Source organism: Vigna unguiculata, chromosome 3, assembly GCF_037176805.1.
Source record: "Vigna unguiculata cultivar grain cowpea cultivar isolate G323 ecotype 2 chromosome 3, ASM3717680v1, whole genome shotgun sequence".
Classification (NCBI taxonomy): Eukaryota; Viridiplantae; Streptophyta; class Magnoliopsida; order Fabales; family Fabaceae; genus Vigna; species Vigna unguiculata.
In genome coordinates this window covers 5,792,119-5,805,938 of record NC_140794.1, presented here as the reverse complement: position 1 = coordinate 5,805,938, position 13,820 = coordinate 5,792,119, and the positions used below count along the sequence as shown (strand labels likewise).

Genomic DNA, 13,820 nt, shown 5'->3' with positions numbered 1-13,820 from the left:
ATTTTCATATGGTGTTTAATAATATTTTATCATTTTTGTTTTGAGTTTTTTATTCGCGTTCATAAAGGATAAAGTGTCAAGTTATTCTTTAAATCATATCAACGGTCGATTTACATGTATATTTTATTTATCTTCTTGTATTTTTTTTATATATTTTCATTGTTTAATAACACTATTTAAATAATGAGTTGTGTGTGAAATAATTATGTTTTCTTTTTTCTAGTTCCGGAGTTATTTTAAAACTTGTGCTAAATTCTGTAGTTATACCTCTTAATTCATCTAAGCTTGATGTTGGTTTCTTTCATACATTGCATATACATTACTTGTGAATATCATAATTTAAGGTCCTGTTTACTTCCTACTATGAAAATATAGGGATTTGTAAGGAAATAATGAAAAAAAGAGATAAAAGAAAAAAGAAATCGATATAACTTTTTAGAACTTTTTCATCTCATAAAAAGAAGAGCGGAAAAATTGTAGTAAAACCAAATATGATTAATTTTTTATTATATTTAATCAACTAATCTTATCATGTGTTTATAATAAAATGAATAATTAAAAGAATAAAAATAAATAAATATGATATTTTATTGATATATGTATTATATTAAAATGATTAATTAATTAAAATTAAATATTTTTAAAAACTAATTTATATTTTTTAAAATATATATTAAATTTTTTTATCATATAAATTAAATCTAGTATCATTTTCCTTTCACTTTTCAATTATTTTTTTTCATCCAACAATCTTATTCTTCTTTTTTTTTCCTTTTTTTTTCACAAATCTACTAGATTAGATTTTTAATGACCCAATCCATATTCATTTTAGATCAAAATAATCTGATCAAAATTTTTATCCAAATTATTTTTCTCAACATAACTGGTTTGAAATTTTCTTAAAATCTATATCCAAATATTTGGATCAAGTTCAAAATTCATAATCCATTTTTTATAAAAGATATTTAAAATGAATTTTCTAAAACTTGTTTCCTAAAAAATGACACCATTGAATTTGAAATGTTTTTTTTCGGGACCAACTCGATTAAATTTCAGCATGGAATGGATTGGACTGAATTTTGGTCGGGACCAGCTGAATTTTGGTCGGGACCAGCTGAATTATGGTTGAGGCTTACTTGGTCAAATTCTACTAAATTTTAGTTAAAGTCGGTTTGGCCAAATTCGAACGAATTTCGTTCGGGATCCATTGATCAAGTATGTACAAAATTTGGTCAGGAACGACATGACCGAATACAACCAAAATTTGGGCCATAACTGACTCGGTCGAATTTTAGTCAGAATTGACTCGGCTGAATGCTGCCAAATTTTGATCACGATAAACTTGTCTGAATATGCCCAAATTTGGGTTATGGCTGAATTAGCCAAATTTCATCTGGGGTTGACTCGACCGAATTTTGACCAAAACCAACTAGACTGAATATGACCAAATTTTGGTCACAAATGACTCGGCCGCATACAATCAAATTTTGTTCGGGGCCTACTCAACCCAATGAAGTAAAATGTGGATTGGGGTCAACTTAGTCGAATACTTTCAAATTTGGTCTAAGGTTGGCTGGGTCAAATTTCGACCGAATCCGACTTCACTGAATTCAATCGAATACGGTCAAATTTGGTCTAGTTCATCTCAATTTTTAGTCCAACCTAACCAAAAATTAAATTGGAAATTTGTATTTGATTTTTTGGATTATCTATATTTGAATATATAAATTTAGATAATAAATATTCAATCATAAAATATATATAAAGTGTAAAATTGAAATTCAAATCTAATAAAATAAATTGGATTTTTAATAAATAAATTAAATTAAAACAAACGTGGATCAAGGAAATTGCATCTTTTTCCATCCTAAAGACCGGGCAAGTGTCATGATGACGTGATGTAGAGTCACTTTTATATTTAGGTTTTCTATATTTCAGTGTCATGAAATCGTACAATAATTCTTCTTCTCATATAAAGATATTAAATAAAGGGTTAAAATACTCCCTTCGTCCATGTTTTTGTTGAAAAATCTCAAATAGGTCCTAAGATTTTTTTTAGTCTCAATTAGGTCCATATTTTTGAAAATGTGTAACAATTAGGTCCATTCCGTTAGTATAGAGTTAACGGTGTTAAAGATATGCCACGTGTCAGCTTCTCATTTTTTTGAATTTTTGAATTTTTTGAACTTTTTTGATTTTTTTTTTTGATTTTTTTTTAAATTTTTTAATTTTTTTTTAAATTATTCATGCCACGTGTCACATTAATATTGTGCCACGTGTCAAGTCAGTAAAGTGACACGTGTCAAGTCATTGTTTGAATATCAATTTGGTCCATATATTTGTTATTTTAATTATATTTCAGTCCATTTTTTTTTTAATTTTCAATTTCATCATTTCCAAATTGAGATCAAATTTAAATTTTATATAAATTTTATAATGATATTTTTATTAAACATTTTAATAATATTAAGTTTATTTTATATTTTGTTTTAAAATTTTAAAATATTTATTTTAACTTGTTACAGAATTATTTTAAATAATTTATATACAAATATTAGAGTTGGTTTAAAATTAACAATTTTATAAATTTAAATATAAAATTTTAAAACAATTTTGTAAAAAGTTAAAATAAATATATTTAAAAAATTTAAAAAAATGGACTGAAATGTAATAAAAATAACAAATATATGGACCAAATTGAGATTCAGACAATGATTTGACACGTGTCACCTTACTGACTTGACACGTGGCATGAATAATTTAAAAAAAAATTCAAAAAAATGTGAAGCTGACACGTGGCACATTTTTAACACTGTTAACTCTATACTAACGGAATGGGCCTAATTGTTACACATTTTCAAAAATATGGACCTAATTGAGACTAAAAAAAATCTTAGAACCTATTTGAGATTTTTCAACAAAAACATGGACCAAATGAGTATTTTAACCTAAATAAAGCAATAAAGTTAAGTGATGAAGACAAGTAAATTGTGCGGTTGAAAGAAATAATATAAAATATGTTTTTCCATATTTTATTTATAAATTAAACTATATATATATATTATGAAAGTAATATAGAAATCTTTCTAATAAAAAATAGGGATACATAATTTAATTTATTAATAAAATATGATTTTTAAAAATAATTTAAAGACAAAAATATAACTTATGTATTAATTAAATAATAAAAATTGCACATGTCATTCTCAACTATTTATTAATCTTTAAAAATATCCCACCTTCTTACAAACCGGTATGTTTCTTTCTTTGTACATAGGCATCTTCATCAACCAACAAATACATATTTTTTTCTGAACTTTTCCCAAAGTAATTTTTTTAGTATTATAAATCCAAGGTAAGAAAAAATGAAACCACAAAACAATTTGAAACCTACTTTAATTTATATAAGGATTTGACTAATACAATTTGAGATCAAATGCAAACTATAGCACAGTAAAAAAATAATTACAATGGTTTCTTTTATGAATTGTTACTTGTCAATAATTGATAAATTTTATTAACATGATAAATAAATAGACTACTACTAACATGTTTAAATAATCACAACGAGACAATAAAAAAGGAGCGAAAAATTTATATCAGCATTTACCTCTTTTATTTTTTTAGGTGTGGCTAATTAATCAAGCTTGAGAGACTAATAGTTGATGAAATATTGAAATATTTTATTAGAAGAAAAGTCTTACCTACCATTTAGGAACCCAAACCTACCTACCACTTATGAATTATTATTATTATTATTATTATTATTTTCAAAGTTGTTTTGCTAAACTTTTTTTAGATTTATCTTGTGTATTAAACATAGAAAAGTCATAATGGAGAGTTTAAATCTTCAATTTTGTTAGTTAATTTCATAAACCCTAACCAAAACATTCAACATCCGTTATTCATATCTACCTCCCTATTTGTTAACTATCAAGTGAAATGTCAATTTCCTCTACCACTTTTCTCATATATTCAAATGTTTATTTATTCTTCATCGTAATTATATCATTGTATATTTTTATTTATAGGAAACCACAATTAAACTTGAATTGTTTATTTTTCAAAATGTTTTATTGAAATAAAATAATATAAATTTATTAATTTTTTTATTTATATTAAGTGTTTGAATTATCACAAATGTTTCTTTTCTATTGACTTTGATAGATAATATTTTCCGTTGATGCCAATACATACTATTCTAATCAACATTGATAGAAATATTCTAATTAACATTGGTAAAAAAGTTTCCAAATGAAAATGGTAAAAAAGAAGATCGTATTAAGATTTGACTAAAAGTTTTTCCATTCAATATTAGTAAAAAAGTTTAACCAATTTTCGACAAAAAATTATAATGTCGATATAAAAAAATAATCTTTGTGGAATATCAATACTAGTTAAAAACATAATTTTAAGATCATGACATACCAACTTTGGTTTAGTGAATGACATCGCAATCTCACTCAATATAGAAAACATCTTAATTAAATATAATCAAACCAACATCATATTAATCAAAGTTTTCAGAAAATATAAAGAAATACAATATAAAAAATCTAGATTCTTAATCAAATTTAGAACTTAAAATTTTATAATTTTAAATAATCAAATTTCTTTTCAAAAAAATTTAAATTTAAATTTATTTTAAAAATCCCTCCTAAGCAAAACTAATTATTTTTTTATAAAATATGTTAAATCATATACAAAAATAAATGATCACCTAAAAATTGTATCTTTCAGTCACAAAGTATGATGTCAATATCACCGAACTTTGTAATAATTATGTGGGTTATTGATACAAATAACACACTAATTTTAGGAAATTTTTCTAAAGGTGGCATTGCTTTTGAAATTACCTACATAATGCATGATATTTACATAGATGGCACGGGTCTGAAAATAGGTCAAATTTTGGTATCTAGATAGCCAAATTCTGACCTTCAATTTCACTGTTTTTGGTCTGAAAATTAAGTTAGAATTCAGTTTTCGAGAACTATTTCTGATTTGTTGTATATAAATCATACAATTTATGTAAATATATGAAAAGGTTATATCACTTTCATTGATCATTCTATCTACATTCCAAACATAAAAGGCTTTCATGGTCCATTCATCCACTTTCATTATTTTAAAACTATTATGCTTCCACAGAATAAGGCTTTATCAAAAGATTTTCAACAATATCAAACCACAAATAGGTACAATATAATTGACCAACACATCAAAGTAATAATACTCCTCAAAATTAAAAGACTAAGACAAACCTAAATATAGAGAGCAATTGATTGGTTTAATTACAGAGACATCTCCCCTCAATTAATCCTAAGTCCTTTCTTTTGATAGATCTATAGATTGACCTCTATGAGACATTACAAATCACTAGCCTATCAGGTCTAAACTTGCACTTATGTAAAGTTTAAGGCTTAATAATAACATGGTCTCGTTGCATGTACAAAGATTAACACATCAGTCTTTGATAAATCTACATACCAGTCTCCAAAAAATATATAGATGCAGATCATAAGGCTTGGTGATAAATGATCTCGTTATATATTCTAAGATTGACACCTAAACCTCTAATATATTTACAAATTGGCCTCTATAAGTCATACAAATCATAAATTGATATATTTTCTCGTGTGATATTTTGAAATAATTGTTATTTCAAACATTTTTTTTTTCAATAACATGATTAGTATAATTAATCATTCTAAAATGAATGATTAATCTTTCCGTATAATTTAACTTGTGTCAAATTTGATATTAATTGGAATCTATTTTCACTCTTCGGATTAAATAACACAAACCACTATCACTTAATAAATAAATAAAATGTTGGTTTTTTTAAGTGATTGATAATCGATGAAAAAAGGTTGGCAGTTTCATTTTATTGACAATTGAAAAATGGATTGATTTTTTATTTATATATTATCTTAAAATGTTTAACTATATTAATGTTAATTATTTTTTATCCACTGTACTTTTATTTTATTTAACAATTAAATAATTTTCACATATACATTTATTGTTAAAGTAAAAGATGAAAATGGGTAAAATAAAAAAAGTATTACAACTGCTTTTTATAATGTAAAAACACTTGCAAGAAATAATGGAATAAATACTCTGTTAACCCTTACTTTAAGTTCAATAATACAATTTCAAATTCATGAATTTTATATTTATTGGAATTTTAATTTGATTGAAAAATAAGTAAATTCAAGAATTTATGTGTATTCAAATCTTAAATTCATTGTAAAACAAAAAAAAAAAGTGAAGTTAAATTATTATTATTATTTTTTTTTTACATTTTGGTTTAAAGTAAGGACAGGCTATTAACTTTTTTAAGGTTAAATATATTTTGTTCTAAATTATTTTTAAAAGTTATATTTTATTTTTAAATTAAATTATACACTTATTTTGTCTGTAACGAAAGTGATGTGAAACAATATTTCCAAACCTCATATATGGTACTTTTTTATGTAATGATATATTTTATATTAGTATAAAAAATGTTTATAATTTAATTTAGAGATAAAATATACATTTTTAAAATAATTTAGAATGGAAAATATTTTTAATAATTTTTTAAATGAAATTTTAATATTCTTCAAGTTAGTTTAAACACAAATTTAACTAAGTAAATAATTTCAAATGATTTTCATAAAATATTCAATGATCCTGTGAAAAATTTAAAACATATATAAAAGTTTTCCAAGGTTTGTCATAAAGAAAGAGGTACGGAGAAAAAAAAAAACATGTATAAATTATTCTAGTTTACTCTCAAATCATATATAATTACATTTAATCCCAGATAAATTGACTACTTTTTTTCTCTATAATCAGTTCAAATATTTTGATGTTTTTAACACCAAAGTATTGCTTGTATATGTCTCTCAAGATTTTATTCATGATAGGTGTAAGTATGTTCTAAAACCAAACAAACTATTGAAAGAAAAAAGAAATAAAGAAAAACAATGCTTTTGAAACTCTTCAATGAGTTTTTTTGTTGTTTTTCATAAATGAATGCTGATTCTTATTTAAGAGAATGCACCGAATCGTTATGAGGATTCATTCACCTCGTATCTACGATGCGAAACCATCAGAGACAATTACTAGGATTCTACTTAAATTTCCTTAACAAAATCAAAGTGAGAAAAACTTTAAATCTGTCCACTCTGTCACCTCATTTTCTTCAACCACAAGATTCTCCAAACCTTAAGCAACGGAAAATTGGTCGTGAATTGGCCAACTTGTTGCAGTTTCCGTGCCCAAATGTCCCTACTTCTCATTACTTTAAGAAAATCCATGCCCACATTTTGGTTTTGGGTTTTCACCAACATGATGTCTTCCTTGTTAACACTCTCTTGCATGCGTATTCAAAACTGAACCTTCTAAGTGATGCACAGAAGCTGTTCGATACTATGCCTCATAGGAATCTGGTTACTTGGTCCTCCATGGTTTCTATGTACACTCAACATGGTTGCAGCGTAGAAGCATTGGTTTTGTTCTGCCGGTTCAGGAGAAGTTGCACTGAGGATCCAAATGAGTACATTTTAGCCAGTGTTATCAAAGCTTGTACACTATTGGGTAGTCTCAGTCAGGCTCTGCTGGTGCATGGTTTAATTGTTAAGGGTGGGTTTGTTCAGGATGTTTATGTGGGCACATCTTTGATTGATTTTTACGCCAAGCATGGTTATGTTGATGAAGCAAGGCTGATTTTTGATGGCCTAAGAGTTAAAACCACTGTCACATGGACTGCAATAATAGCAGGGTATGCAAAATTTGGAAGGAGTGAAGTATCCTTGAAGCTATTCTACCAAATGAGAGAGGGTGATGTTTATCCAGACAGATATGTGATTTCTAGCGTTTTAAGTGCTTGTTCAATGCTCGTGTTTCTTGAAGGCGGGAGGCAAATTCATAGCTATGTGTTAAGGAGGGGCTTTGACAGTGATGTTTCGGTGGTCAATGGAATTATAGATTTTTATTTGAAATGTCACAAAGTGAACACAGGTCGGAAGTTATTCGATCAACTAGTAGATAAAGATGTTGTTTCGTGGACCACAATGATTTCCGGGTGCATGCAAAATTCATTCCATGGGTATGCCATCGACCTGTTTGTTGAAATGGTTAAAAAGGGATGGAAGCCTGATGCATTTGGTTGCACTAGTGTTCTCAATTCCTGTGGTACACTCCAGGCCGAAGAAAAGGGAAGACAAGTGCATGCTTATGCTATCAAGGTCAATATTGATAATGATGATTTTGTGAAAAATGGTTTGATTGACATGTATGCCAAATGTGATTCCTTAACTAGTGCTAGAAAAGTCTTCGACCTTTTGGCTGCTATAAATGTAGTATCCTATAATGCAATGATAGAAGGATACTCGAGACACAGCATGCTAGTTGAAGCATTGGATCTTTTTCACGAAATGAGGCTAAGTTTATCACCACCGACTCTCTTAACCTTCGTTAGCCTTCTTGGGCTATCTGCATCATTATTTCTCGTGGAACTCAGTTGCCAAATCCATGGCTTGATTATTAAATATGGGGCTTCTTTAGACAATTTTGCTGGAAGTGCTCTAATAGATGTTTATTCAAAATGCTCATGTGTTGGGGATGCAAGACTAGTTTTCGAGGAGGTATATGACAAAGACATTGTAGTATGGAATGCAATGTTTTCTGGATACAGCCAACAATCGGAAAATGAAGAGTCTATCAAACTTTACAAAGATCTACAGATTTCAAGGCTAAAACCCAACGAATTCACTTTTGCTGCCGTAATCACAGCAGCAAGTAACTTAGCGAGTCTTCGACACGGCCAGCAGTTTCACAACCAAGTGATAAAAATGGGTCTTGATGATGACTCCTTTGTCACAAATTCCCTGGTGGATATGTATGCCAAGTGTGGAAGCATTGAAGAGGCTCACAAAACATTCAGTTCCACAAATCAAAGAGACACTGCCTGTTGGAATTCCATGATTTCAACCTATGCCCAGCATGGAGAGGCAGCAAAAGCTCTTGAGGTGTTCGAACACATGATTGTGGACAGAGCAAAGCCAAATTATGTCACCTATGTAGGTGTATTATCAGCATGTAGCCATGCTGGACTTCTAGACCTTGGATTTTACCACTTTGAATCAATGTCTCAGTTTGGAGTTGAACCAGGGATTGATCATTATGCTTGCATGGTTTCTCTCTTGGGCCGGGCTGGTAAAGTATATGAAGCAAAGGAATTTATTGAGAAAATGCCCATCAAACCAGCAGCAGTAGTGTGGAGGAGCTTGCTCAGTGCATGTAGAGTTTCAGGTCATGTGGAACTGGGAACATATGCTGCTGAGATGGCAATTTCGTGTGATCCACTAGATAGTGGATCATATATATTACTTTCAAATATTTTTGCATCGAAAGGTATGTGGACAAAGGTAAGAAGGGTGAGGGAAAAAATGGACATGAGCAGGGTAGTGAAGGAACCAGGTTGGAGTTGGATTGAAGTGAATAATGAAGTTCACAGATTCATTGCTAGGGACACGGCCCATCGTGACTCTACACTTATATCTTTAGTTTTAGACAATTTGATTCTTCAAATCAAAGGGTTTGGTTATGTGCCTAACACTACCACATTTTTTCTTGATGATTGAGATTAATCAAGCTGATAAAATTACAACTAAGCCAAGCCCTTTGAGTTGTTCATCAGGCAAAAGTGTGAACATTGCTTGCAACTTCGTTAGCCAAACTCTTTTCACCCTGAAGACATTTTTTTTACCGAGGTTAATTTTGTGATCCATGTAAATTGGAAGATAAGGGGTTGTTAATTGTGAGAGATTTGAGTAAACTAAAATATCATCAATTAGGAATGTCTCATGTTCTTGTAACTCTATAAAAAAATAATACAAAAGTGGAAGAATAAAAGGATAAAAAGAGTGAAGATAGAATGAGCAAATGAAGAAGAAATATGGAAAAATTAATAAGAGACGAGATCGATGGAGAGACATATTAAGTCAACCTAAACCTAATATGAGTTGAGTTAAAAATGAGTCAATTTTTTTTTTTAACTAGAAATTTTATAACCTGAATTGACTTGTGATATATTGGTAAGTTGACTTTTAATCTTTTTTTTTCTCAATTTATTTTTACATTTAAGATTAAATATTTTTTAGTTTATGAACTTTGACGCATAATTAAAATTCGTATTTGTTCTAAGTTTTAATACATTTTTTAATGAATATAGTATTTTTAAGTTAACAACTATATTAATTCATTTTTTAAGTTTGAAGACAAAAAATGTATCAAAGTTTGAGACTAACAAATTCTAATTTCACATCTATGAATAATAAATGTATTTAATCATTATGTTTATTGTATAATATAATAAAATACATGAATTCGACTTATCTTTTATAACATTACAATCAAAATATCCATTTATCTTATAAAACATAACACATTATTATAAAGTAAAGTAAAGTAATAGTTAAAAAGTAAAGTGTGAATCTATATAATTAAAAAAATAAAAAAAAATAAAAACTTAAACTATTAAAATAGTAGTAAATAACAACATGATTAAAAGTAAATAATTATAATAAAAAAGTTATGAAAAAAATTATTAAAAAATGATAGATGGTTATTATTTAGGGTTATGAGTAACTTACGTCCAACAACATATATATTTAATATGTGAATTTTGGGTTAAATTTAACCCACAATTAAGAAAAAATGAATCTTTTAGGTCCAACTTGACTTAAAATCACGGTAAACTGTGTTATTCATGGATTTAAATTCATTTTGACACCCCTAAGAAGATAATAATCAAGAGGATCCAATGTCAAAAATTAAAGAAAAAATGCATTTTTAAATTATATAATTCAAGATGTGAGTGTATTTTTAATTGCATAATCCAACAAAAAAAAATACTATTTCCGATTATACATTTTAAATTATAAAATAAATATTTTATTTCGGTTTATATATTTTAAAATACAAAATTTATAGCACAATTTAAAATACAAATTTAAGAAAACAAAGAAATAAATATACGGAGGTGCAGAAAGAAACTGTCACGATTTCATGTTGAGGTTAAGTGGAAGGCCCACGAGATAGTCATACAGATAATATAGATATTTGATCTCTTCCGCGGCACCAGCCAAAATTAGGGTTTGTGTTGGTCGGAGGTAACAGCAATGGCGCCGACGCAGAGAACGCGTAAGGTTAGCAGAAACCCTGAATTGATAAGGGGCATTGGGAAGTACTCGAGATCGCAGATGTACCACAAGAGGGGGATTTGGGCAATCAAGGCTAAAAACGGCGGCGTTTTCCCTCGCCATGACCCTACTCCCAAACCTCAATCTCCCGCTCTAAAACCTCCCAAATTTTACCCTGCCGATGATGTCAAGAAGCCCCTTCCCAACAAGCACAAACCCAGACTCACTAAGCTCAGGTGCATTATTGTAATCATTCATATGTATATATTTGTTTGTGGTTTTAAATAATTTAGCTTAGTGTCTATTGATTTCAATTTATTTTCATCATTTTGTAATTAATTTTCGCTGTTTTACTTTTATTTTTATGTGGAGCTTATGGCGTGGATTGGTGTTGGAATTGTTTCAGGGATAGCGTTACCCCTGGGACAGTGTTGATTCTTCTTGCCGGTAGATTTAAGGGAAAGAGGGTAGTGTTTTTGAAGCAGCTTCCTTCCGGGTTGCTTCTTGTCACCGGTGAGTTTTCTTATTAAACATGTTTGATTACATTTTCCATTTCACGTGTATGAGGTTGCAATAGTAACAACCATCTATAGATTGATTGCTTTAGTTCACGAAAATTGGTTTAGTTTTTAGTTTGACATTGGCTGCTTTTGGTATCCGTTGATCTGAAATTTGAACAGCATTTGACTCGGGCTCTTTGGAATGTACTCTGTTCTCCACCCATTTCTGGTCTGTCTTATGTTTGTGACTTGCCGTTTAGGTCCTTTCAAGATCAACGGAGTTCCATTGAGACGAGTGAACCAGTCATATGTTATTGCCACATCAACCAAAATAGATGTTTCTGCTGTTAACGTGGACAAATTTGATGACAAATACTTTTCAAAGGAGTCCAGCAAAAAGAAGAAGAAGGGAGAGGGCGAGTTTTTCGAGGCTGAGAAGGAGGTGGGCCTATCAGTTTTCTTATTTTGTTGCTTCCTATGTTCTTCTCAATTGCTTCTGTGTATTGATCTCTACACTTTTTACACAAACGCAGGAAAAGAGTGTGTTGCCCCAGCAGAAGAAAGATGACCAGAAAACTTTGGACTCTGTATTGATAAAAGCCATAGAGAGTGTCCCGGACTTGAATGCTTATCTGGGTGCCAGGTTTTCCTTAAAAGCTGGTGTGAAACCTCATGAACTAGTCTTTTAGAGGAAAGGGGTGTGGTATTCTTGTATTTCATAGCCTTTTCTCTATTGATGCTGGTTCTACTAGAGAGCTTAAAATTTTGTTAGGCAACCAATTGTGAGGCCAATATTTCTTGCTACAGTTTTGCCCCTTTCTAGAGATTGTGTTGATTGTATGAATTTTATATATTATATATTATACAGTGATGCTTTCGTCTTAACGTGTTAAATGAAGAATATTGGAAACATTTATACCACGTACATAATCTGTTTTGAAGCTTGCTGTTAGGGTTTGAAAACCAAAGATAGTGTGTTTGTAAGTATATCCGCGGTTAGGTAATCTGTTTAGTTGAATGCTTTGAGTTCATCCAAAAATAAATAAATGCTATAATTTAAATGGATATTAAATATCTTTATTGTGACCATTTTTGAACAATCGATATGTAGTATATTTTGGAATTGAGTGGTTGTTTTTGTAAAACTCAACTCTTGAAATGTTTGTGTGATTTGATTTATGGTTATAGCTGGTGAGATTTTTCATCCTAGGCTTTTTGTTGGAAAATGGCGAGTCGTTTGTTTGTTAGTTTGAGAATTGTTTGGTACACCACTAAAGGTTTTTGTTCTACACTTAATGGAAAGGAGTCAAGTATATATGATATTTTTTTTTCTCTTTCTATTAAAGTATTCCAAATCATGTTTATAATATATGATTTTTCCTCTCAACTATGTCATACTTTTGACATATATGATGTAATGAGATATCTTTGAATACCCAACTCATTACAAAATTTAATTAACTTGTTTTCAATTAATGCTTTGATTTCTTAAATACATCTAGTGCTCAACCTCTCACTAAGGATACACATCCAAACATTCTCACTCAAATCATCAACGAAAGTGAACATGACTGCCAAACTTGAGCCGGTGGCATTGAATTGACTATGAAGCAATTGGGGGACAATCTAGATTTACAATGATAGTAATCATACTAGATATAAAGATTTTTAAAATTAGGTCTTGTGCTTGAAATAATTCACGTTTATTTTGCTTCATTCCATTATCGAGTTCTTGAGTTCTTTCTTAACAAGTTGACTCGTACTAAATGAATTATTTATCAACTATTTTTTTTTTTAAAGTATTACTAGATAGATACATAACTTCATCAACAAAAGTTTATCAATACCTTTCATACCTAGCTTTAATCCATAATTCCTACTTTTACTTTGCCAAAAAAAGAAGGAAAAATACTAGAGGAAAAATTGTATTTTCTACCTGTCATGTGACTTTTACAACACGAATCAATGAATCACATCTTTTATGCATTTTGATTTTTTTTTCTTTTGAAAATTATGGTATGAGTAACATCATTTTTCACCACCTACAACAATATTTGCAATTTTGTTTTGTGTATTTTTGGATTCACAATAAGTAAATTTTAAATCTAAACAAATTTATAAAATC

General features: G+C 29.1%; 2 protein-coding genes across 2 annotated transcripts; both read left to right on the top strand.

The window, feature by feature from the left end:
• Positions 1–6,973: 6,973 nt before the first annotated feature.
• LOC114177493 (Tetratricopeptide repeat (TPR)-like superfamily protein) lies at positions 6,974–9,847 on the top strand. The gene has a single exon (XM_028062866.2). It carries the CDS (start codon positions 7,089–7,091, stop codon positions 9,633–9,635), a length of 2,547 nt encoding a protein of 848 aa, XP_027918667.1. The 5' UTR covers positions 6,974–7,088; the 3' UTR covers positions 9,636–9,847.
• A 1,277-nt stretch (positions 9,848–11,124) lies between these two features.
• On the top strand, positions 11,125–12,580 carry LOC114176340 (large ribosomal subunit protein eL6-like). The gene is made up of 4 exons (XM_028061356.2): positions 11,125–11,431; positions 11,602–11,708; positions 11,956–12,137; positions 12,229–12,580. Exons 1-4 carry the CDS (start codon positions 11,175–11,177, stop codon positions 12,382–12,384), a joined length of 702 nt encoding a protein of 233 aa, XP_027917157.1. The 5' UTR covers positions 11,125–11,174; the 3' UTR covers positions 12,385–12,580.
• The last annotated feature ends 1,240 nt before the right edge of the window (positions 12,581–13,820 follow it).

Excerpts from the sequence above, each read along its gene's own strand:
- LOC114177493 (XM_028062866.2), top strand. The coding sequence starts at position 7,089 with ATGCGAAACCATCAGAGACAATTACTAGGATTCTACTTAAATTTCCTT.
- LOC114176340 (XM_028061356.2), top strand. The coding sequence starts at position 11,175 with ATGGCGCCGACGCAGAGAACGCGTAAGGTTAGCAGAAACCCTGAATTG. Across the intron at positions 11,432-11,601 it reads CCCAGACTCACTAAGCTCAG|GGATAGCGTTACCCCTGGGA; the intron begins GTGCATTATTGT and ends GAATTGTTTCAG. Across the intron at positions 11,709-11,955 it reads CGGGTTGCTTCTTGTCACCG|GTCCTTTCAAGATCAACGGA; the intron begins GTGAGTTTTCTT and ends CTTGCCGTTTAG.